Source organism: Squalius cephalus (assembly GCF_949319135.1).
Source record: "Squalius cephalus genome assembly, chromosome: 9".
Lineage (NCBI taxonomy): Eukaryota > Metazoa > Chordata > Actinopteri > Cypriniformes > Leuciscidae > Squalius > Squalius cephalus.
The window spans coordinates 19,227,796-19,250,838 of record NC_137130.1 but is presented as its reverse complement, the minus strand read 5'-3'; the positions used below and the strand labels follow the sequence as shown (position 1 = coordinate 19,250,838).

General features: G+C 36.7%; 1 protein-coding gene across 1 annotated transcript; it reads left to right on the top strand.

Moving 5' to 3' along the window:
* Positions 1-208: 208 nt before the first annotated feature.
* pgap1 (post-GPI attachment to proteins inositol deacylase 1) lies at positions 209-19,255 on the top strand. The gene is made up of 26 exons (XM_079881475.1): positions 209-441; positions 1,031-1,184; positions 1,433-1,608; positions 2,320-2,491; positions 4,226-4,386; positions 5,432-5,484; positions 5,606-5,672; positions 6,287-6,392; positions 6,519-6,577; positions 6,666-6,749; positions 7,246-7,295; positions 7,575-7,626; positions 7,719-7,796; positions 7,966-8,041; positions 8,898-8,971; positions 9,242-9,293; positions 9,380-9,446; positions 9,529-9,634; positions 9,714-9,752; positions 9,837-10,021; positions 10,144-10,374; positions 12,728-12,863; positions 13,096-13,146; positions 13,258-13,472; positions 13,651-13,755; positions 16,199-19,255. Exons 1-26 carry the CDS (start codon positions 310-312, stop codon positions 16,338-16,340), a joined length of 2,823 nt encoding a protein of 940 aa, XP_079737601.1. The 5' UTR covers positions 209-309; the 3' UTR covers positions 16,341-19,255.
* The last annotated feature ends 3,788 nt before the right edge of the window (positions 19,256-23,043 follow it).

Below are 23,043 nucleotides of genomic sequence, written 5' to 3'. Positions count from 1 at the left end.
GATGCACTTCGATTTTCCCCTCGAGTTACGCTTTTCTGCGTTTTAAATAGAGGAGAAAGTTTCTTCGATGATCCCACTGTTCTCTTGCCATCCCTCCCACTTTCAATTCTGATTGGTCAAACCTAGAACACATTCCCTCTCTCTATTGGCTAACTGTCCTGTCTGCGCCGTGACGTCGTCCCAGGAGCTGCATGACAGGTCCGTGGGTGGTTTCCTATAGGTTCAAAGACAGTGTGGGTTTACAACGAGGAAAGCGGAGACACGATTACAATGAATTTGTGAATATAATCAAGCCTATTTTGTGGAGACATGAGACTCGCTGTATACGCGTTTTACGGCTTTGCTCTTGGGCTTTTGCTCGTGGGTTTGCGGGAATTATTATTTAGTTTCGAGGAGAATCGATGCAGCATGACATACATGTTCGAGTACCCAGAATACCGAGTGAGTATCACTGCAAATATAGTCTTTATCACTGTTGTTTTCTTGATATGTTTGGTTTGCATTTAGCAAAATGCACCATTTCTTGTAAATAAGGCAACATTACTGGCTAAGGATAGTGTGCACAATTCACTGGCAGGCCATGCATCAGTTCCTCATACCTGTCATTCTACCTGTTGTTTTGGCAATAATAAACAAACCTAATCAGCCACATCAGTCATTACACAATATTTATGGGTAAAACCGTGGTATAAGGGGTCACACTTGTGTTCCTCAGTCAAAACAAGCCGAAGACAGTAAGCGTAACATTTCTTTTAATGAAATGACTGTATATTTTGTGTAAACAATATTTACTTCTTAATTGTTATTATTTTTTTGTATTTATATGTTTACTTATTATGGTGACATATAGTACATCTCAAAATGTCATGCATTCAAACCTGCATCAAAACCTGTACATTAATTTAAAGTTTCGTTTGTGTCAGAAATCCTGTTCCACAACTCGATTTGTCTGTGGTCTTGCATTATTATCCTCTGGGCGTGAATAGTCACACCTGTCATTTTGTGTGCGTGCGCGTGCGTGCGTTTGCAGCGCGTGCCGCTTCCGAGGCGTGTCGCGCGCCAGTACCCATCATACGGCCTGTATCTGTATGGAGAGGGCGCATATGCTCAGGAGACCAGAGGGCTCAAGCTCACCGGCGCACCTGTGCTCTTCCTGCCTGGGAATGCGGGCAGCTACAAGCAAGGTGAGATGGAACTGTTTTGTCTTCAATATTTCAATCAGCACATCTTGTACACATTTATATAAATAGCTTGGCCTTGTTTAATTTGCCTGGGTATTGACAGCTGGTTTGTTTGCTCAGTCAATCTTGATCCTCCTACTGACTTTGTCCCGACTCCCAATGCAAATGAAATTTTCAGATTATAAATAGCAAATGGAGGATGTGAGAGCTCACTGGTTGCAAAACAAAGATGTTGTTACTCTCTCTTGCAGCTCGTTCTCTGGGTTCAGTGGCGTTGAGGAAGGCTGAGAACCTGGAGAGAGGGATCCATATGAATGTGTTCACCATTGACTTCAACGAGGAGCTGGTGGCCCTGTACGGGGGCAGTTTGCGCAGACAGACTCAGTTTCTACATGAAAGCATCAAAGCCATCTTGCGCCTTTATAAGGTCAGAAAACAGAAAATATATATGCTTATAAAAGATTACTTGCAGTTTTAGCCATTAAAATGTTATAAGTAACTGAAATAAGCACAAATATTATGGCTTGTCAAAACATCTCCAGGGCCCCAAAAAACACCTCAGACCCCAAAGGGTTAATGTGGCTGGAATATACCACATGACTTTGGCACAGATTTTTTTTTTTTTTTTTTTTTTACAATTTTCAGTCTGGAGGAGACAACAGTGCTTGTTGCCGAAAGTTAGAGTGAGTCTGCAGATTTTGGGAAGTTGGAGTTGACAGATTTCACAGAAAATCACGTACTGTATTCTGTACTGCACAGATTCAGATTTTTTAGCTTCAGACTATGATTCCATCCATGTGGAAGATTTAACAAATATTTGATATTTTGAGCAGATTTTAGAACACATTGTTTTCATTTGCCATGCATCTCCTTGCAACCAGGTGCATGTTTGTGTGTGAATTTGTTGTTGTGTTGTGAACTACCGGTACGTGAAAGTCTGGTATGACTATGATTCTCGTTTGTTTAGTGTATGATGCCCAGTTTTTTCCTCTGCAAGTCAGCAAGCGTATGATGCCAGACTTTAAAAGTCATGTAGTGTATTCCAGCCTTTATTGATTTAGTAATTAAAGCTCACTGCAATTAGTAGATTATCCACATCCAAACCAATGGTCTTTTTACTACATTCTCATGGCTGCAGGACCGTCCAGATCCCCCCACAGGTGTGGTTCTGGTGGGTCACTCCATGGGTGGAGTGGTGGCAAGAGCCTTGTTCACCCTGGCACGCTTCAATCCACGGCTGGTCAGCCTCATCATCACCCAGGCCTCCCCCCACCAGGCACCTGTCCTGTCTGTTGACCCTTATATACTGGGTAGGGAAAAAAAAAACATACAGACACATACAGTTGCAATAAAAATTATTTATAAGATTATTATACTGCAAGACATTTTGCCGCTGAGAACAAAATGTTATGAAAACAGTTAAAGAAAAGCATTATAGAAATTCTATTAATACACATTTGAGTGATTCTTAGAATGTGGATGAAAAATTGAAGAAGAAAAAAATCTAATTTGCTCTATACAATCATGTAAAAAATTACAAGAGTCACATTTTGTGCAGAATCTTTTATTCTTTATAACCTCCAATAAACTGTAAGAAGCTTCTGTCACCTCTCTACTGCAATCTTGGCCCATTCCTAATTTGAAAAGCTTCCAGATCACTGATAATCTTTGGTTTTCACCATACCACTGCTTTCTTTAAATTCCACCAAATATTTTCAATGAGATGTAAATCTGAAGACTGTACAGGCCACTCAAGAACATTCTACGACTGATCTCTGAACCAAGCTGAAGTAGATTTGGATGAATATATAAAATGTTTTTTCCTCCTTTTATCTGGTCATCTTGAAATCCTTTGGCTGTAAATTGAGGGTTTTTCTCAGGTCCTCTGATCAAACATTTGATTCCCCTTATTGTGCTTTATCTTCAACACCCTCAAATATTTTCTGGTACAACAAATGTTAAACTTATGAATAAGGCTGCCAGCTGTGTCTCTAGAAACTTTTAGTGTTTTGGAAATCTTATTGTAGCCATAGACTTTTTAATGTAATAAAAAAATTGTTCTCTTAGCTTTTGTGAGAGCTATTTTGACTTTTGCCTTTTGCCATATTTGGTACTCAACTTTTGCACATGCATGGGCTAAATGTGTGTGTGTGTAACATTATAGGTTTAATTGTGTTTTACACAATTACACAAACAGCAGTGTTGAATAGGGGTTGAATAATTATAAAATAGCTGATTTGCAAAAAAAACTCAAAAGCATTACATTGTACATTAACATTATCACTTTTAATTAGCCACTAAACTGTTATAGATACATTTTTTTTTAAACTCTGTTCTTAACAAAAGCTTACATTTGTAAATTATTACAGTCTCCAGAGGGGTTAAATAATTTTGATTGCAACTGTACAGAAAATTTGTTTGAGAGTTTTGAAGGTACAGTACTGTTCAAAAGTTTGGGGTGAGGTATTTTTTTTTAAAGAAATTAGTACTTTTATTCTGTATTAAATGGATAACAATGGACAGTAAAGTCATTTTTATTTTTATAAAAGATATTCTTTTGAAATTTATATTTATCTAAGAATCCCCCCCAAAAAATGTAATACAGTTTCCACAAAAATATTAAGCAACACAGCTGTTTTCAACATTGATAATAATAATAATAAATGTTTTTTAAGCACAAAATCAGAATATTATAATGATTCCTGAAGGATCATGTGACACTGAAGACTGTAGGAATGATGCTGAAAGTTCAGCTTTGCATTACAGGAACAAATTCCATTTCAAAATATATTAAAATGGAAAACAATTATTTTTATGTGTAATAATATTTGACAATATTACTGTAATTTTGATCAAATACATGCACCCTTGCTGAACTCGAGACTCTTTCAAAAAGATCAAAAAATCTTATCAACCCCAAATTTTTGAACGATAGTGTATTTAGAAGGTATGGACTTGCATAATTGTACATTTACTTTCTCAAACAAAAATGTTGATGTAAACATAGTTGGTACGCTAACATCTGAATTGTGTGTCTGTTGTAGAGTTTTACTCCACAGTCAGGAATCGCTGGGCCACAAATGCTGAAGACTTTCGAAATATAACCGTTCTCTCTGTGGGTGGTGGTTACCTTGACTTCCAAGTGCGCTCTGGCTTGACGGCGCTGTCCTGCCCCATTGATGACCTCAATAAGATGTCAGTTGTGGTAGGTCTACAAGCCATTTTCTTTGAGATCTTTCTTTAAAAATTCTCTTCAGTTAACCTAAAGAGCTTGTAAGCTCGCGCTCGATCGGCCCAAAACCGGCATCCAACCAGCGCGGAAGGTCTTTACGTGTTACTGTCCTTTTCTCGAGGCAAAGTATTTTTTGATTAAATGCAATACATTTGAATATGTATTCTCTCGTTATTTCATCTGACTCCATAAGTGAAAAGGTTTTAATGATATCTGTGCATCATTAAATGTTAGCGAATGTTTGACTATTCTTTTTAACTCTTTAATGCAAATAATGCCAAAGTCAGTTAGAATAATCAAATGTAACAATTTATTATGTCAAGTAAATGTATCATGCCAATTTCATAATCAATTCAAAGATAATCGATACAAACCATCAAATAAGAGATGCAAACCCAACAATAATAAATACATGAGGCTGAGAGTTTTGGCCACTCTCAGCCTCACGGGCTAATCTGAAGTACAGAAAGGCCCCGAATCCCCTGCTGCATTTCATTATATAGTCAGGACCTTTTTCACTTGGAAACATGTACTAACAAAATTAATTTGCATTCAGAGGTTGCACCTTTTGGGGGTGTGTGACCATTTGCCAGGAGATCACCTTCCTTTGTATGTCAGTTATCTTTAAACTCTTAAAAACCTTACTTGGAAATGAGACATCTGTACCAGTCACACTGTGACATTTTAAATGATACCAAACATGAAAAATACTCTGTGATAATCATTCACATTAAACTATACATTTTCTCGGGTGAATTCAGGTGGTCTGAGCATGAGAGAGAGGGGGTGAGAGAAGGGGGAATTAAATGTAGATTAGGATGACTCGGAGGTGAGACTTTTCGTCTCAATAGTGCACGAGGGCTAGTTCAAATGTTAATTTCCAGAGAGGTCCTTTTGTCCTCTCAGGGTCTGGTCGCTCTTCAACCAGACTGTCCGGCATCTCCTAATTTCTCAATTCTTACAAGCTCAACCTGCTTTTTTTATGTCCTTACATGTGTGTTTTGTAAATTGGTTTTAGGTGACTGCAGTTCCTCGAACATGGGTTTCCACGGATCATATTTCCATTGTTTGGTATGTTTTTGTATGCTAACATTGAGCTTAAACTGATGCCTAATTATTTTGCTTTTAAGCTACTTAGCTTCTTAACAGCCAGTGAATTTCATTCTTTGTAATTTCAAATGCTTCATACAAGGTGCAAGGAGCTGGTTCTGGCCACAGTTCGGGCGTTCTTCGACCTTATTGAACCTGAAACAGGGCAGGTGAGCACTGTGTGGAATTACAAATATAAGAATCTGTTTAAGATCTTCTGATCTTACATCCTTACATAACATCACATGAAAAACAAACGGGAAATACATTGTATTTAGCATTCAAGATTTGACCTCAGATGAATTATTCAGTTAAGCAAAGATTTTAGCAAGAGGTTCCTGCCAGTCCTGTTCTCTTTATTGTAAGTCTAATGAGTCCGATTTCTGAGACTCTCACCCTTTGTCTTTAATGGCTCCTGGAGCCCCTGTCCTATTCTTTGAATAGTTAAGCGGATTGGATTAGGACTGGTGACACTCTAGTCTAGAGTCTGGTGTGGGTTCCTATACCTGGATTCTTCATTTTTGCATGCTTTGTTTAAGGTCGTCAGCCAGGTGCTTTGTCTCTGTTTCTAAGCACTGCCTCCTAAAATCTATACAAACTACAATGTACGCTGCCTTAGTCTTGATGACTACAGCTACCAACAGCTCTTTCTCAATAAAGAATCCTGCTGAAGATGCAACCGAGTCTGCTGGTCTTCACGTCTGAGATTCCTACACTGTCCTAAATTAATACCGTGTTAATGTTCGTGTTCAAGTTGTTTTTATTGACTCATGCTTCTCTTTAGTTTACAGAGAGTCCTGAGAAGCGAATGTCAGTGTTGAACTATCACTTCTTTAGACACCCAGTGCTGCAGCCTGGAGAAGCACAGGAAGACCCTGTCACTTTCTCAGGTCTGTGTTTGTGCGAACATATATTTATAGTCTTATCAGTTTTCCACACAGCTGGAAGATAATATCGGAATCTCTGTTACTTCTTACTATTTTTATCCGAATCTATTCATTCATCCATCCTTCCAGCTCCTCCTGAGGCATGGAAGGAGGTCAACACACTCCGTCTGTTCTACACTGCCCCCAAGGTGACAATATGTTTCATCATCTCTGGGAAAAATTATGCCAGCAGCTTCTCTCTGAACATTGCACTGATGTAAACCATCCTCTTGGCAGGAAGCTCAAGTCAAGTACTTCCTGTTTGCTCTCTCCAGTCGAAGGAAGGCCTACAGTCATTTCCATTGCCGCAGTAATAATATGGTGAGGGAGTCCAACAGCGTCACGCTCAGAACCCTTTTTTCCTTTTAAATGTGTCATTTTGATTTGAATGTCACCAAACATTACAGTGAAATTACATCTATTTAAGAGCATTCCTTTGACAATTTTTTATGTGGTGTCAGCTTCCCCAGTCTTAAAGAAAATATGCAGTATTATTGTGCATTTAAATATAAATTCATGTACAAACTCTAAATTAAAAAAAAAAAAAACGGTCAAATATTCTGAAGCAGAATTTAGTTGAGTATAAATTAAGAAAAAAAACTTGCTTGTTAATTTTGCAAAGCATTTGGATTCTCACTGCTCACACTTGTAAAAAAAAAAATAGTATTGTAATAAGCAAAAAAGTACATATTTTGCAGGAAAATACAGTTTTTCCTTCATGCAGGCTGTGGTCCAAGTATCTATCATGACTTATGCTGATTGTGAATGTTCTCAAGCATGTTTTGAAGAGCTCTGTTTATTTCTGCATGTTTAACAGGAAATGACCAGCTGGCTGTACGGCTGCACACAGATGAGCGGCTCCATGTGGTGAGTAAAATGAACCAGATGAATTCTAATCCTCTTGTAATTGGAAATGACCAGGGCCCATACAGAATCTGCGCCAGTAATTTCTGCATGTGCATAAAAAAAAAATGCATGTCTTTCACAAAGTTGACACATTTTCATCTGTCTGGTGCATCTGATGCATCGCGCACACATGCTGATCCATATCCATACCAGCACTCTGGACTATTGTTGATAATGTATAGTATGTTATATTATTTGCTTTGTAAAGTGTTTCTTTCTCTGTTTTTCCTCATTTTCTAGTGTTCAGGCAATAGATCTGTCATCTGAGACAGAGCTCCTTCCAGCCTATAAGGTCAGTCTAGTTTTTCTTACACATGCAAAAACACAACTTATAATACAACATTTAAAATAAATTTTATCTATAAACAGTCTGTTCTTTTATAGGCGGTGACAGTGAAAATCAGTGAACTCATGTCGGTCTCTCATCTCATCATTGATGCCTCTAACCCCAGCGGAGGACAGGTTAACTTGCATCCACATTATCATGTTCATTATGAAAACTTACATTACATGACAGACCACATTAGTATATCTTTCTTTTTAAAACATGCATAGGTTGATTCATGTCAAAACCATTTGCATGATGAACTATTTAATGATCCACTCTAAATGCTTGATTGTCTGATTGTAGTTTTTAGTGGAGTGTGAGCTGCAGAGAGAGCAGAGCCTGACTGTCTCAGTGCAAGTGCCTCATACGCTGTCCTTTGGTGAGTCAAAATCACATACATGTATATAATGATATTTTACTTTTAAGGCATTTAGCAAACACTTTCATCCAGAGCAGTGTTTTAGTATTTTTTGTTCCCTTTTTTCTGTAATGACAGCTGCATGAATTCTATACACATTTAAAGTTCCCCTGTTATGGCATTTTTAAGGTTCCAAATTTTGTTTTGGAGGTCTCCTAAAATAGGTTTACATGCATCCAAAGTAAAAAAAAGCAAGAACTGAGACGTCCATTACCACATCTGAATTTCAGCTCTGGAGGCTTACACAGCACTTAGTAACAAGGGCTTCAGTTTTACCATATTATCAATTTGAGCTTGAGTCCTCATCCTTTGGAAGTGCATACAAAGTGGATTTGACATGTCGACAACACAAACCCTTTCGGGCCTCTACTATAACTACAGTGTTTGATGGCGGGTCTAAGTAGACGTTGTTCGCTGGCAGCCAATGAAGACCATAGGCTGACATTATGTAAATTTGTTACAGACCTATGTAGATTTGTGCAGGAAGTAAAACTGGATTTACTGACGACTTGTTTCAGGCAGTTCAGAATCGGTTCTTTATTTTGGAAAACAATAACTCATTTATCGTGCACTTTAATCTTTGAAACGTTGCAGACATTTTACATATACAAACAGCTATATTAAACACTACATGAAAGGTAATATCCTAAAACGCATAATAGGGGCATTTTAACTTTAAAATTGGCAGAAAAAAATAAGCATGTAATAGTCAGATAAAATACAGTGTCAAATACCGTCTTTCTTTCTAACTTTTTAAAACCAAGTAAGTTGTGTTTAATGTATCCAAACGCTTTAACCTGAATGTGACTGTTTGCAGGTCTGACCGTCAGTGACATCAGCATTAACTCCTCTGGGCTGCTCCATACACTACTGCTACAAGACTTTCATCAGGTGATCGCTCATAACATTCCCTGTATTCCTCCTTCCCTGTTAACCTCAGCTTCTCTATAGATTTAATCTCTCTGATTTTTCAAATATTCAGTTTTATACATAGTAGAAGCATTTGTAATGGCTTAAATCCCATAATAATCTTTATCATTATAAAGTCTTTTGAGGATAATGTTCCTATTATTAGTAGTAATTGGTTATGCATTAATCCTTTTACTAAAATAAGATACCCCAAAGCAAAAGACATGTGAACTCTAGTTTGTGCTCCTTCAGGTTTATCAGGCTTTCAGAATAACGGTCATGAGTCACTGCAAAACCACTAAAGGTAATCAGTTCAACTTCATTTGCCAGAAATTCAGCATGGTGTTTTAAAAGACTCGCATCTGATACTATACGTGTTGTGCTATACAGACAGACTGCCAAGTGTGTACAGAGTGAGGGTACCTTGGTTTCAAGAAGACTCCTTTGCTATGGCAAGGTAGAATAATTAGTCAGCTTTCTTCATCTCACTGCAGTTCTCTTTTTGCATCAGAGTAACTCTTAAATGTTTTCAACCCAAGTATTCCTTCGGTATCTGAGATCTACAGCATGCTTCACACCAGCCGCCCAGACAACACCTCCAGTGCCCTCCTGCAGCTCCACACTGCCCCCAACTGCCAATACAAGGTATTTCATCCACATCCTTTGTTTTCCTCACAGGTAAACCTACCAGTAAGACAACTAACATTGTCTTGTTTTTCTACAGGTGTCTATTCGGACTTCGTTTCCAAAAGTGCTTGGGCAGGTGTGCTTACAGTGTGGTATTTCATCTGCCAGTTTTAACTTTGAACCCAGAGTCTCGTATTAAAAAAAAATCTTTGTTCTTTAGATTCTACGTTTCTGTGGTCCAGTTCTGCCTGTCTACTCAGCTGTAGTGCTGCTTCTGATGATCAGGGCTCAGCTGAGCTCCATCAAAAGATTGGGGCATCCTGTTGGAATGCAAGAAGCCATGAGTAAATCATTACAGGTCCACAAACTGGAACTGCCTGTCCTCTTGCTGCTGCTGCTGCTCAGGTGAGTCTTGACACAGTGTCTATCTGCTGTATTTGAATGCGGATTCTATTTTTCTGCAAAACAGAGGAGCCTAGTCAGGCAGTGCTCCCGTTTTAATCTTTTCGAGGGGTTTTCTGCTATAGGCAGAGCTGGTTTCATGATGTCTGGTCCTCTCTGGGTCTTCCTGGGGTGGATACTCTTCCTCTAAACTCTGTGGAAAGCATATCCCAGGATCCAAAAGCCTCTATGCAGGAATGGCCTCGTCTGGTATCCCCACTGCTCTGTGTGCTCGGTGCAGCCATTGCATTCTGGGGTAGCACAGTCCTCAGAGTGTCTGTCTACTTCCTGTCCTTTTTCCTTGCTCCACTGCACAGGTGAAAATCATGTTACTAATTGCTTTGTAGTAGGTGCTCTAAATAAACAGATGTTTTGCATGAATTAGGTTTTATGTTTTGATCTAAATCCACAAACAAAATTAAACACATTTGTCATTCTGTGAGTTCAACAATGCATTTATCTAAATGTTAAAATGTTTCATATTTATACACTACTTTTTAAAAGTTTAGGGTCAGTAAGATTAAATTTTTTTGAAGAAATTAATACTTTTATCCTTCATGGATACATTAAATTGATCAAAAGTTTGAGTTAAGACATTTATAATGTTACAAAGATTCCTGTTTCAAACAAATGCTCTTACAAAGAATCCTAAAAAAAGAAAAAGAATCACATTTGCACCAATATTTTAAGCAGAACAACTGGTTTGATAATATTAAGAAATGTTTCATAAGCATCAAATCAGCATATTATAATTTCTGAAGGATCATGTGACACTGAAGACTGGAGTAATGATGCTGAAAATTCAGCTTTGCATTTAAAACATAGTAAAATAGAATTTTTAAATTGTAATAATTTTGCGAAGTTACTATTTTATATTGTAAAATAATATTATTTCACTGTATTTGTAATCAAATAAATGCAGCCTTGCTGGGCAAAAGAGACTCTCAAAAACCTTACTGACACCCTTCAAATGCACATGCAAGAAGGCTTTTTTTATTTTTTAAACATGACTGTATCTTGAGGTGTCAATAAATCTTAAAGGGGTCATCGGATGGTTGTGTAAACAACACCCTTTTTACCTCCTCAAAAACAGCTCTGTTCACAGCGATGCGTTTCGGTGCATGTCTCTTTAAATGATAATGAGCAACTGCTCACCCCACCCCTCTCTTCCATGGGGCGTGTCGACACAAGACACATAGGTCCTGTCCCAAATGGCACACTCCGGACTTGTGGACTTCCTCAGAGTCCACACTTTGGTGACGTCATGTAGTGCAGACCTATAGGGCCCTTGGCGCGAGTCCACAAGGGCGCATTGAGAGGTATTTTTGGGACAGACTCGATCGTCACGCCGGAAATAACGGTCTGGTTGTTGTTGGACAGGAGAAATCACATTTTTGCGCTCCATCGTCTCATCTCCATGTCAACTACACAGCCTAATTTTACAGTTCTAGATTTTGATATTATGCATGCCACCTGGGCATTAGACAATAGATACATCATGCTTATTTAAATGATGTATACAGTTGTACTTAATAATACATAATGTTCCATTTGAACTAAGATTACAATTTTAACATATAATGAAAATGTGCATGAGTTTCAGATGAATTTACAGGTCTCAATATTCATAATGTGTTTATATATGACTCAGTAAAGCCCTGACATTCGGTTCTATTTATTTAATGAACCATAATGCGATCATATTATTCAACGCCCTATTATTATGTTTGAGACATCAACCACTGGTCGATGACCATAATGTTTGTATAAACTGTAGGTTACAACTGGTAAAATGTACATCTAGGTCATAAAAAAACGTAATATTTTCTTCTCAGCCATGTCAACAATTGTCTGTGAGCGAAATCTCCTCCCAGCCGTTGTCTGATTGGCCTTTCGCAAGGATTCCTGGGTAGTTAAAGTGTGTGGAGCCTGCATCTATGCGGGCTTCGCGGAAGACCTCTTAAAGGGTACAAAGGGGGCGCTGCTGAGCACACTTCAGAGCGTTAAAATGCTGAATGGGACGGCCTACGGACTCGTAGACTCAGCGAGCACGCGCAATTTAAGTCCACGAGACCGAAAGTCCTCATGAAGTGCGCCATTTGGGACAGGGCCATAAAGTGCTGCCCTGGTGGACGGTATACAAATGGCTGAGGGCGGAAATATGCTAATACGGGACAGCCCTTCAGTGGTCGTGGGCGGAGCATGAGCAATGACATCATATTGCTCAGAAAATCCAAACTGCTTGATTATTGAGAGTGTTTAGGCTTTTTGAGGATTAAAAAAAAAGGAGTGGATGGATTTTTTTCATTGTAAGGTGGTTGTGTCCACACACTGCAAGACACATTTATATGTAAATTTTGCATCCGATGACCCCTTTAAGTGTTCGTTAATAAATTTATATTGACATATATTGCCGTTTCAGCGTTGTTTGTAGGACATAAAATAAACAGATTTCCTTATATATATATACACTATGCACTATGTATTTTGATCTAAAATCTTGAAGCTGAATTAAAAAATAGAAAAAGCATTATATATGTTATAACAACGTCCCTAATGCAGTTAATAGCTGAAATTGTTCATTTTCTGCCATAGAAACTAGTTGCCAACTGCTGGTCTTTTCAGAAATGTTTCCACAAATCATGTGTGTAACACTGTGTTTGTTTGCAGACCTTCAGTGTCCCGGGACTGTGGCACGCTTCGTCTTCATACTCAGATTCTCCTGATAGTCTCTCTGAGTGTGCTTGGAGGCGTCACCTGTGGAGCGCTGGCTCTTATGGTCTCCACTCTTCTCCACCTCTACAGAGTGAGTGATCTGTCCTCCCTTCCTTAGTTTCATACCTACTTCATATAAAGTAGGTTAGGGTTGGTAAGATAAATCATTATTCTAATCTTTTTTACCTCAAGTTGGATGCTTGACTTAAGAAATTATTCCTGCTGATGCCTGTAATAGTCTCTTTCTTAATCTCTAATCTCTCTTAATTAACAATTGTCTTCATAATGAGTTTAGTCTCCTGTAATTGTCTGTCTTTGTCCAGGTGCTTAAATTACAGATGACAGAGAGATCACTGAGCCACATGTTGAACCTGGTATAAAGGCCTTATTTTACATAATTTATCTTTCTTTCTTTTCTTTTTTTTTTTACTTTAGTTGGCTCACAGTACCTGTAATTTCGAAATGTTTTGTTCCCGTTAAACCAGGCGCCCCAGAAAGTTTCACAAAACACAGAAAATGGTTTTCATGGCAGTGACTCTCACAGCAAGAGTAAAGAATGTAACGGCAGCCCTTTACTGTCAGAATCAGTGCTACAAGACGTCAGAGATGATCTGGAGCTCCACTTTAGTTTGTCCACAATGCTTACTCTTACCATGATGTTCAGCGCCCCTTCCCTTATCCACTGGAAGAACAATCTCAGGTAATAGAGCAATTTAAGGTGCAAGTTGATTAGAAATTTCTGAATTTTTAATACAAGTACTAAAGAGGTGCAAGTAAAGTCATAGAAGAGAGAAAATGCCTTGAAGGTGAAGAGAAGGTATTCTATATCCAAAGACCTGTTGGAGTTTTTAATTTAAACGTGTTTGTGTCTTGTTCAGATATTGGGTTCATTTGGATCCTGACCCCTGTTGGCCTCACATTGTGCCCCTGCTCATCAGCTCTGTACTGCTCATCAACTGTAACACAGATACACTCCTCCGCAGGTTTGTGTGCATTTCTCACAGAATTAGTCATGTAATTTTACATAATTTAAAATCGCAATGTTCATTACTGACACACTCTTTAGGAAGCTTAATATGGGCATATCAAAGAGCATTTAAAATCATCAATATTTATGATGTTGCTTAAAGGCACAATATGTAAGATTTTTGGGTTAAAATATCCAAAAACCACTAGAACAATGTTATATATTTTGTTGACTTCTATACCTGCATTAAGTGTTTCCAACAATGTTTAAATCCTGAGAAATCAGCTATTTTAACCAGTGTGACAGCCCTTGTCATTGCGTCACCTGTCAACGACGTCATATCTGCGTTACCCTCGTTTTCCGGTTTTACTTCCGTAGAAACCATGGAAACAACAAAGATGCTTTAATATATTATGTGTTTTATTAGACAGGTGAGCAACTGTTTGGATACCTGTATCGACTGAAAACTAATAATTGTTGTATACAGTAGCTCATATAGCTCAACACGTTTGTTTGAATCTCTTGTTTTCTTGAATTACTACGAGAAAGATGTTTGTACCATGCCTCGCATGGCATAATCAGAAAGAGCTTGATTTGCAGTAACAGTAATACAGCATTTTCTCCACCATACAATATATTTGAAAATTAATGCCATTTTTCAACACAAATCATCCAGCTTTTATTAATATATTTTAATATCGATCTAGCTTACTGCAATGTGCAACAAGTGTCTCAAACCAGCCACCGAGTGAACGCACAGAGCACACATTATAACATAACTTTCAACACACTCACACTTATTTTTAGTATGATAGTTTTGACTAAGTAAAACATTGCTACATTACCCCACAATTTTAATTTGTCAGATAAAGTGACCTGTATGAGTAGCAATTCAGCTGCTTCAAGTTCAGGGAAGGAGGCGGACATTAAACGTAACTTTAATCGTAAAATAAACATAAGCAACAAAACGAAAGGGGCATGAACGACCGACTGCGGCAGACAAGCATAATAAAAACAGCAACGTAAAATTTCCCTGGGTCTCTTCTTCACCCTGCGTCATACCACAGTAACATTAATAAAACTTTAATACTTTACCTCACTCATGAACATGGTTTCTGAGTCCCATCAGATTGCTTTCTGTCGGCTGTGGAGGTGAAGACGACAACTCCCATGATTCCACACTCATTCACAGCTTCATCACCTTTGTTTATTGTTTTGAATAAGCAACCTCTAGCAGTGAAACTTACTTACTGTGCCTTTAAGTAAAATTCAAAATCATCACAAATATGTAGTGAATACATATGAAGACTTAAAAGCCTCTAAGTGCCATCTGAAATTTCCTTCTAAAATTAGCTTTTTTTTTTTTATCAAGCTCGTATATTTAAGTTCAGTAATTTCACTTTAATGACAATTAATAGGTCATTTTCATTGCCGTTAAAGTGAAATAACTGAACATAAACATGCAAGCTTGATAAAAATGATGATTCTAGAAGAAAATTTCAGATGGCACTTAGAGGCTTTTGCATCTGAAGTCTTCATATACAGTACTGTGCAAAAGTCTTAGGCACGTTAGTAGTTTACAAAAAAAAAATGGTTTTAAGCCATTTATTTATATATTTTGCTGTTGTGTGTCAGTAGAAAATATCAGTTTACATTTCCAAACATTACTTTTATTATTAATTAAGTTATTAAGTCTGACAACAGGCAGTCGGTCGGTTTCTTCAAGCGTCTTGGAGACGTTGCCGCAGTTCTTCTGGGTTTAGTCTGTCTCAGTTTTTTTCTGTTTCTTTATGTAATCCCAGATGATCTCTGTGTGGAGCATACCAGCTGTTATCAGGCTTGTGCATACAAAAATCTCACTGGATTATTACAATAAATCACAAAAGGAATGTTTGGACATGTAAACTGATATTTCCTACTGACAAACTACAGCAAAATATATAAATAACTGGCTTAAAACCATTTTTTTTGTAAAATACTAACGTGCCTAAGACTTTTGCACAGTACTGTATATAGACAGTATATTAAATATACAGTATATACAAACAGACATACATGCACACTACTGTTTGAAAGAAGTCTATGCTCACTAAGGCTACATTTATTTGATCAAAAATACAGTACAACAGGATTGTAAAATGGTAGTAACTGTTCTTGTGATGGCAAAGCTTAAGCATCACATGATCCTTCAGAAATCATTCTAATATGCTGATTTGGTGCTTAAGAAATATTTTTTTAATATTATCAATGTTAAAAACATTTTCGCTGTAGAAGAAGCCATGATATATTAGTCAGGATTCTTTCATGGAATGTCCAAAAGAACACCATTTATTTGAAATCAAATGCCTTTACTGTATCTTTTGATCAATTTAATGCTTCCTTTCTGAATAAAAGTATTCATTTCTTACAAAAAAAAGTTAAAACAAGGCTGTGTGTCTGTATTTACACTTTTATTACAGCAAACTGATGCTTAATCTGATGCTCCATCTACTGCTGCCGCTGTGTGTGGGAATGCTGGCTTTTTGTCCGCTGCACATTTACAGAGTCACTTACTTCTTGTCCGCAGCACTTACCCTCTTGGTCTGTTCTTGTTTCTTTTGACCTCCCAACAAACTTTAAATGTGAGTATGCATTGAGATTAGAACAAGACTTGAGTTTTGTATAAATTTAGACCAGATCAGACCAAAACAGCCTTATAACCCTGTGTGTATTCATTGGGATCACATGGACTTGTGACATCAGTGGACCAGCACATCCAGAGTTATGTGATTTGTCATATGTCATCATTTGTAGTTTCTTGACAGGGTATTACATTTGTTAATGATGGTATGTCTGTATTCATGAGCAATACCTCTTGTCCATAAGGCTAGTTTTCCAGACACATTTTAAGCCTAGGCCTGAACCAGTGGCGGATTTAGGCATAGGCGACTTGGGCAACTGCCCAGGCCGACATCTTGCCGGGGGGCAGCAAGGGGCGCCCTTGCAAAACCAAAAAAATGGAATGTGCGATCGGGTTACAGCTCGTTTTCACATCACATCAATTATATCATGCCACTAACCTCAATTCAATTAACATGAAATTTTAACTATAGCCACTAGATGGCTGCAGATGATTACTCAATGGGTTTTCATTTAGATGTATGTTTAGACATTATAAAATCATTATAACAATAAAAAAATTGCAATAAAAAAATGCAATTGTCACAATATTATCACTGAGCATCCCATTTAATCAGTGTCTGGGAAGCTAGCCTGTACTGGTGTGTGTGTTGTGGGTGGTGAGAGTGTATTGTTCTGTTTTAGTGTTAATTCTTAAAGTCAACATGAAATCATAATTGATATGGATACACAATATATCAGTAAAAAAAATATATCTGAAAACAGATATGGTAAAGTTTTTTTTATTTATCAGCATCTGATGACATTGGATATTTTGCTTCTCATTTCCCCTATTATTAAATTTAGATTACCTTTGCTGTCATCTAAAACTCACTTAATTCATCTTTAAAATCACTAATATTTTAATAACGCTGTTAAAAGCAATCTTTGTGAAATTTAAAACCTACATTATAATATTCTGATGCCTAAATTCACAGGTAGCATTTAAAAAGATTTTTTTCTGTTTTTAGTTGTTTATTTATTTATTTATACAAAATGATGTGTTATTTTAACATTAGCCAAGTAATGGTTATCGGCCATAATGTAATAATCGATTATCTAAATCACCCAGAATTTAATAAAAGGTGCCCTAAGAACATCATCAGTGCTCCTTATTCCAAAGAAAAAATAAATCTTTATATAAATCTTGAGAAACAGATCAGTAAGAACACCTACATTCCCTCCAGAATGTTAATTAATTTATTTTACTTCAAATTCAGCAAATTGTAGTGTGGATAGTAACTGAAAAGTTCACAGAGAATGTGTTGTAAAACCTTTAGAAACGTTTTGTTCACTTACACTAATGTTGTCACTTTTTAAATGAGGCTTTTTTTTCAGTTGACAGTGAGAAGCATTTTCTTCATTTCTGATTCACAGTAATCAAAAAAAATGTAGTTTTTGGCAAGGGAAAATGCTTTTACAATTCATTCCAACCCCTGTTAACCAATCGATTTTTACAAATGTTTCTGTCAATCATGCTGTTCATGGAAATCTTCACTTCATTCTTTAGTCAATTTCCAGTTTAATCTCATACATCATTTAAAAATGTCACATTACAGAAGTAAAATGAGTTCCATTGCGAATGCTTTTTCATGTTGACTTTAAGAGTGTGTAAAAGCAGCTTCAGGTGTTTGTTCCGCTTTTCTGCAATTCACGTCTGTTTGTGAGAATGATCGGATCTGTGCCTGTTCTATCTTCGATCTGTCATTTCTGCCTTAAACCATTTAGCTTAGAATGCACATGTAATGCCTGTAAATTCTGAAATATCTCAGATCTGTTCGTATTAACACGCCTTTTTTTAATTATTATTTTTTATTTTTTTGCATTAGCTGAAGCTATAAGGCAAGAAACATAACATAGGTGCAATCACAGAACTGGACAGATGAGCAATATGATGATTTTATATCAGCATCAATGTGCACAATTTGTGGTGTTAAAGAGACATCATAGTTACATTTATGGTTATAGAGCAGTCTCATAACCTGAGACGAATTATTAGAAACACTGCCACAGTCACAGTAGCCATGAGATTGTTGCTGTCTGAATCGCTTTTTTTTACTGTAATGTTTGAAGAATGCAGTTGATGGTCTGTGTTCCTCACACTCTGCTCAGCAGCGTCCATCTGCTCTTTCATCATTTGATCTGCTCATGATTCAGGGTCGCTTACCTGAGAGCTGAAAAGATACTTTGTCATCCTGAATCAAATGAGAGAAACGGTGCCTTTCTTGTAATATGCCCCTGCTTCTCTGATACCGATTTGCAATTTAACCTTCTCGTCATTGAGGACGGATGTTGAGGATGTTTGTCAGTCCATCCAAGTAGTCTGATATTTAAATCAGATTTCATTCTCTCACAGGATGTACTTGACCAAAAAAAAAAATACTCCTATGGCACGGAATTGTGTCCTCTGCACTGTGAATGTACGAGTGTGTGTGTGTGTGTGTGTATTTGAGATGTTTTGCAGTGAGCTTTGATGTGTGTTGTCTTTTTTATGGTACTGTAACTGTATGTTGCAATCTTGCTCTGCCTCATGCTAAATTTAAGCTGTTTTTGTGGTGAAAGTCTGAAAGGATGCCTTTTTTCTATCAGTATGATTGTGACTGATCGTTTTCATCGATGTTCACTGTGATGTGCCACGATATTTTGAGGCCAGGATCTGATTTTATGTCTCGAAGCAAGGACTGCTTATTTAGGGCCAGATCTGTCCTGGTCATGTGATGAGTACACTCACCGTCTGCAATGAAGCCAAACAGATCCAACAGAAACTCTTTAACTCTGCAGCAATGACAGCAATGTTTGTATTGATGCTAGTGAGGCTTCTGCTGAGTGAAATTTACTTGCATAAACTTATTTTGTTTAATAGAGTGTTGTGTGATTATGTTATGTGATTAATATTAACGGTTCAATGTTAATTGTAAAGACAGGAATTCCCCACAGGAAATTTCCAAAGTTTGGGTTCAATTAGATATGATACAATTCTATTTCAAATGCTTTTCTTTTTAATTTTATATAATGAATTCTGAAAAAAATAAATCATGGTTTCCACAAAATATTAATTGGGGACATTTGAGGACTAGAATAACGGCTACTGAAAATTCATGTAAATAAATTACATATTAAAATGTATTAAAACCAAAAATATTTCACAATATTACGGTATTTCTGATCACATAAATGCAGCTTATCAATAATCAACCTTTAAAAACAAATGTGATTGGAGGGAACAAAAGCCTACAAGCCTGAACATCCCACAGTGACAGTCATGTTCTGTGTGAGAAACACAGTATTTCTGTTGGTTTTGAGTGGGGTCTCAGATGGGCTTCAAGTTTAGCTGTGACTGTTTTGACTTTTATTTTTTTATATAAAATGCAGCTCACTGCCTCATGAACCTAAATACTGTTTTGCTTTAATATAGTTGCAGTGACTCACTCACTACAGTGACTCGTCTGTTTTATATAATGGAGAGTTTTAAATCTGTATTGTAAGGAGTTGATATTACTTGTCTCACTTGAAAGCCGAATAATAAGTATTTACATTTGTAATATTTTAAAATGAAAGCATAAATCAGCAGTTGTAAATTGCTCACTAAAATATAATATTACAAAATATTTACTAAGAGATGTAGAAGGTAATACAAGTGTGATTATAGTGCTGTTTTGCTTGGTTTGTGGTGCTTTTGTAATGAACATATTTCACTCATGTGCGGTAACTAAACTGTAAGAGAGTGTAAATAAACATTTGTCAATGCCTCTTTTATACTGATCTGAGGAAGCACTGTCTGTTAGCACATGTATGCTAACATATTAGCACTTCTACTGGCGGTCGGGATTTAACATCATTGGCTTACACCTGTTTGGTCAAACAGCAGCGTCACTGTGATTGGCTGTGATCATTGTTTTCTTAATATGGTGATTTATTATAATTATCATGCTTATTTGTGGAGCATCTTTTATTGTTATTTAATATACAGACATGCTAGAAAGTGTCAGATGTTGTGCACCTGTTTTGTAATGAAATTTGTTACAGACTGTGCAGGATAAGAAGGTATTTGCATATTTAATTATTTGTATATGGTGAAATAACAAACTGAACATTCTCAGGTTGTGAATGTGTTGTGGAATTTATGGCTTATAGTGTTTATATATCTTAAAATGTTATTTTACCCAAAAATATGTGCAATTTGAGCACTACTGCAGTTCCAATAAAATCGTTTACGGAGAGTTGGTTCTCAAGTTTATTGAACATTTTTTGTGTGTGTGTGGTTGTGATCAGTAAGGTTTATTTTTTATTTATTTTTTTTATTTTTTTAGATCTAAGAAAAGTCACTTATGAGTCATATAGACCAATTCATTTATTGTGTAGCAAATTAGCTCAAAAGGGAAACATGAATAATTAATAAACTTGTTAAATAACTTGTTATAATTAATTATAAATATTTGGATCAGTTAATCAAATTATCTTTGATGTAGCTGAATAAATATTACAACAATCAATCTGTTCGTCCAGCAAACACTCAGTATTGATCGTCTATCAACTCTCAGAAAGGATATTTTTCGTGGCCACAGAAAATAACTCTTTCTTAGCATGTAGCTTCGCATCGTTAAAGGGACAAAGCAGGGACCAGAATAAAAACTTGTGAAATGTGCATCATGAAACACATTACTAAAACACATACACACAATCACACATACATGGGTAAAATGTAAAGTGAAAGTAAATGAAGCTATGGAAAAGAGTCATTTAAAGGGATGGTTCGGAGTAAAATCAACCTATAGGGTCTTTTGCACCATGACCTCGAGCCAAACACCCCCCCAGAAGCCTTATTTCCCTTTGTCGAACATTATTAAAGTTAGAGCTTATTTAGAGATATCAGCCGGATGGCTTAGTGCGAGCGCTAATGGAACCTATGATGCATCTCGTAAATGACCCCACTAATAATGCCCAGAATGGTACCAAACTTCTACAGTAGTACAAATAGGTTCTGTGCTCATAAAACAAGGCATTGGAAAGTTTGTAAGTAAATCAGGAGTTTATTTAAATAACACTTGCCTGACGGCTCATGCTACTGCTAACCCGGACGTCGACGTCACTTCAGTGGTTTGGGAAAAGCACGTAAAAGTCCTGGCAGAAAGCGATTGAATAAGAATGTAGTGTAAGTGTCCGGCTGCAGTCTCAGGAGAAAGTCTTGATGGTTCAGTAAGTCTTAGTTTGACTCTGTTATGGTTGAGGAAATTACAATGGTTGTAATCTAGGTCTCATGGTGTTCCACACAAACAGTAACCCGAAGATGCACAGAAGAGAGAAGAGTAACTGGGACAGTGACCTTTAACTTCTGTGGAGGTCACTCTGTCGGAGGGAAAGTTTACAACCCTTTGTCTTTGAGCATGGTGTTTTGCATATTAGAGTGGGCTGGCAGTTTGTGTCCCTTCATACTCTGAAGTAATATAACAAGAATACGATGCATGCTATGAAGATGTGATGTACAGCAATGTTGTAATTGTTTACATTGTTTCAATTATTATTCTTTAATTTATTTATATTATATAGTTGTCTTTTTACATTTTTATTTAAATGTACCTAAAAAAAAAATTATTATTTTAAATGGATTATTTATTTATTTAGCTTGACACTCTCAAAGAGTGCCCTGGATATAAAAATGTGCTTCTCTTTTTCTCTTCTTCAGTCCCTTTAAAAGGTGAGTGGTATGTGTTAGTAATTCCTAAAAAAAATCCCTTATTGTCAGTGCCCTTTTAATTCCTGCTAATTAGTCACATTTACTGATATTTTGCATTTTTTCCTCAGCCAAACAGATGGCTGTTAGTCCTGCTGAGATTTGGCCACTGCAGCTGCCAAAACACCATTTGACTGGGTTTAGACGGAGAGGTTGAAGTTTTCTTTCATCTCAGTTGAAAGACAGATAATTATTTAATCACAATGTCTTCTAATATCTGATGCACCGTTCCGCTTCACTGAACGGTCCACCTCTCCATTCATAAATACGTAAATCATTTGGCCCATACAGCTCATTTACGGCACAGAATTAATGTGAACACACGAGTTTGGAGTGAGATCAAGTGAGAGGGTCTTTGAGTGTTCAGAATAAAGTACAGGATATGAATACAAATGCTGTCCTCAACAGAACAGAGTCAAGTGTGCTACATCCAACAGAAGATTTATGGAATGAAAATGTGTCTCTAATGCTCCATACCAGAGCTTTCAACCCTGACAGAACATATTTTCATGAGTTTTGTCCAACGTTTAAAGAATGCATATTTTTTAAAAATAATAATTTATTAGCATTATTAAAGCAAACAAATTGTAATAATTACCATTTATTAATCTTTGTTAATGTTAATAAATACTATTGCTCATTGTTAAATGTTTATTCAGAATGCATTTACAATTAACTAATGTGCATTATAGTAATATTAGTATTCATTCAGTTCAGTACAATTCAAAATATTATTGTTATTGCATGCATTAACCAGTTGAACCCTATTGCAAAGTGCAATTGAATTCGTAAATGCCGGATGCACAGTCTTACACAGAAAAAAGAACATGTTTGAAAGTAAGTATTTTTTATTTCAGTTTGTTTCTTTAATGTGTATGCATTAAATGTGTTGTGTGTGTGTGTGTGTGTTAGATA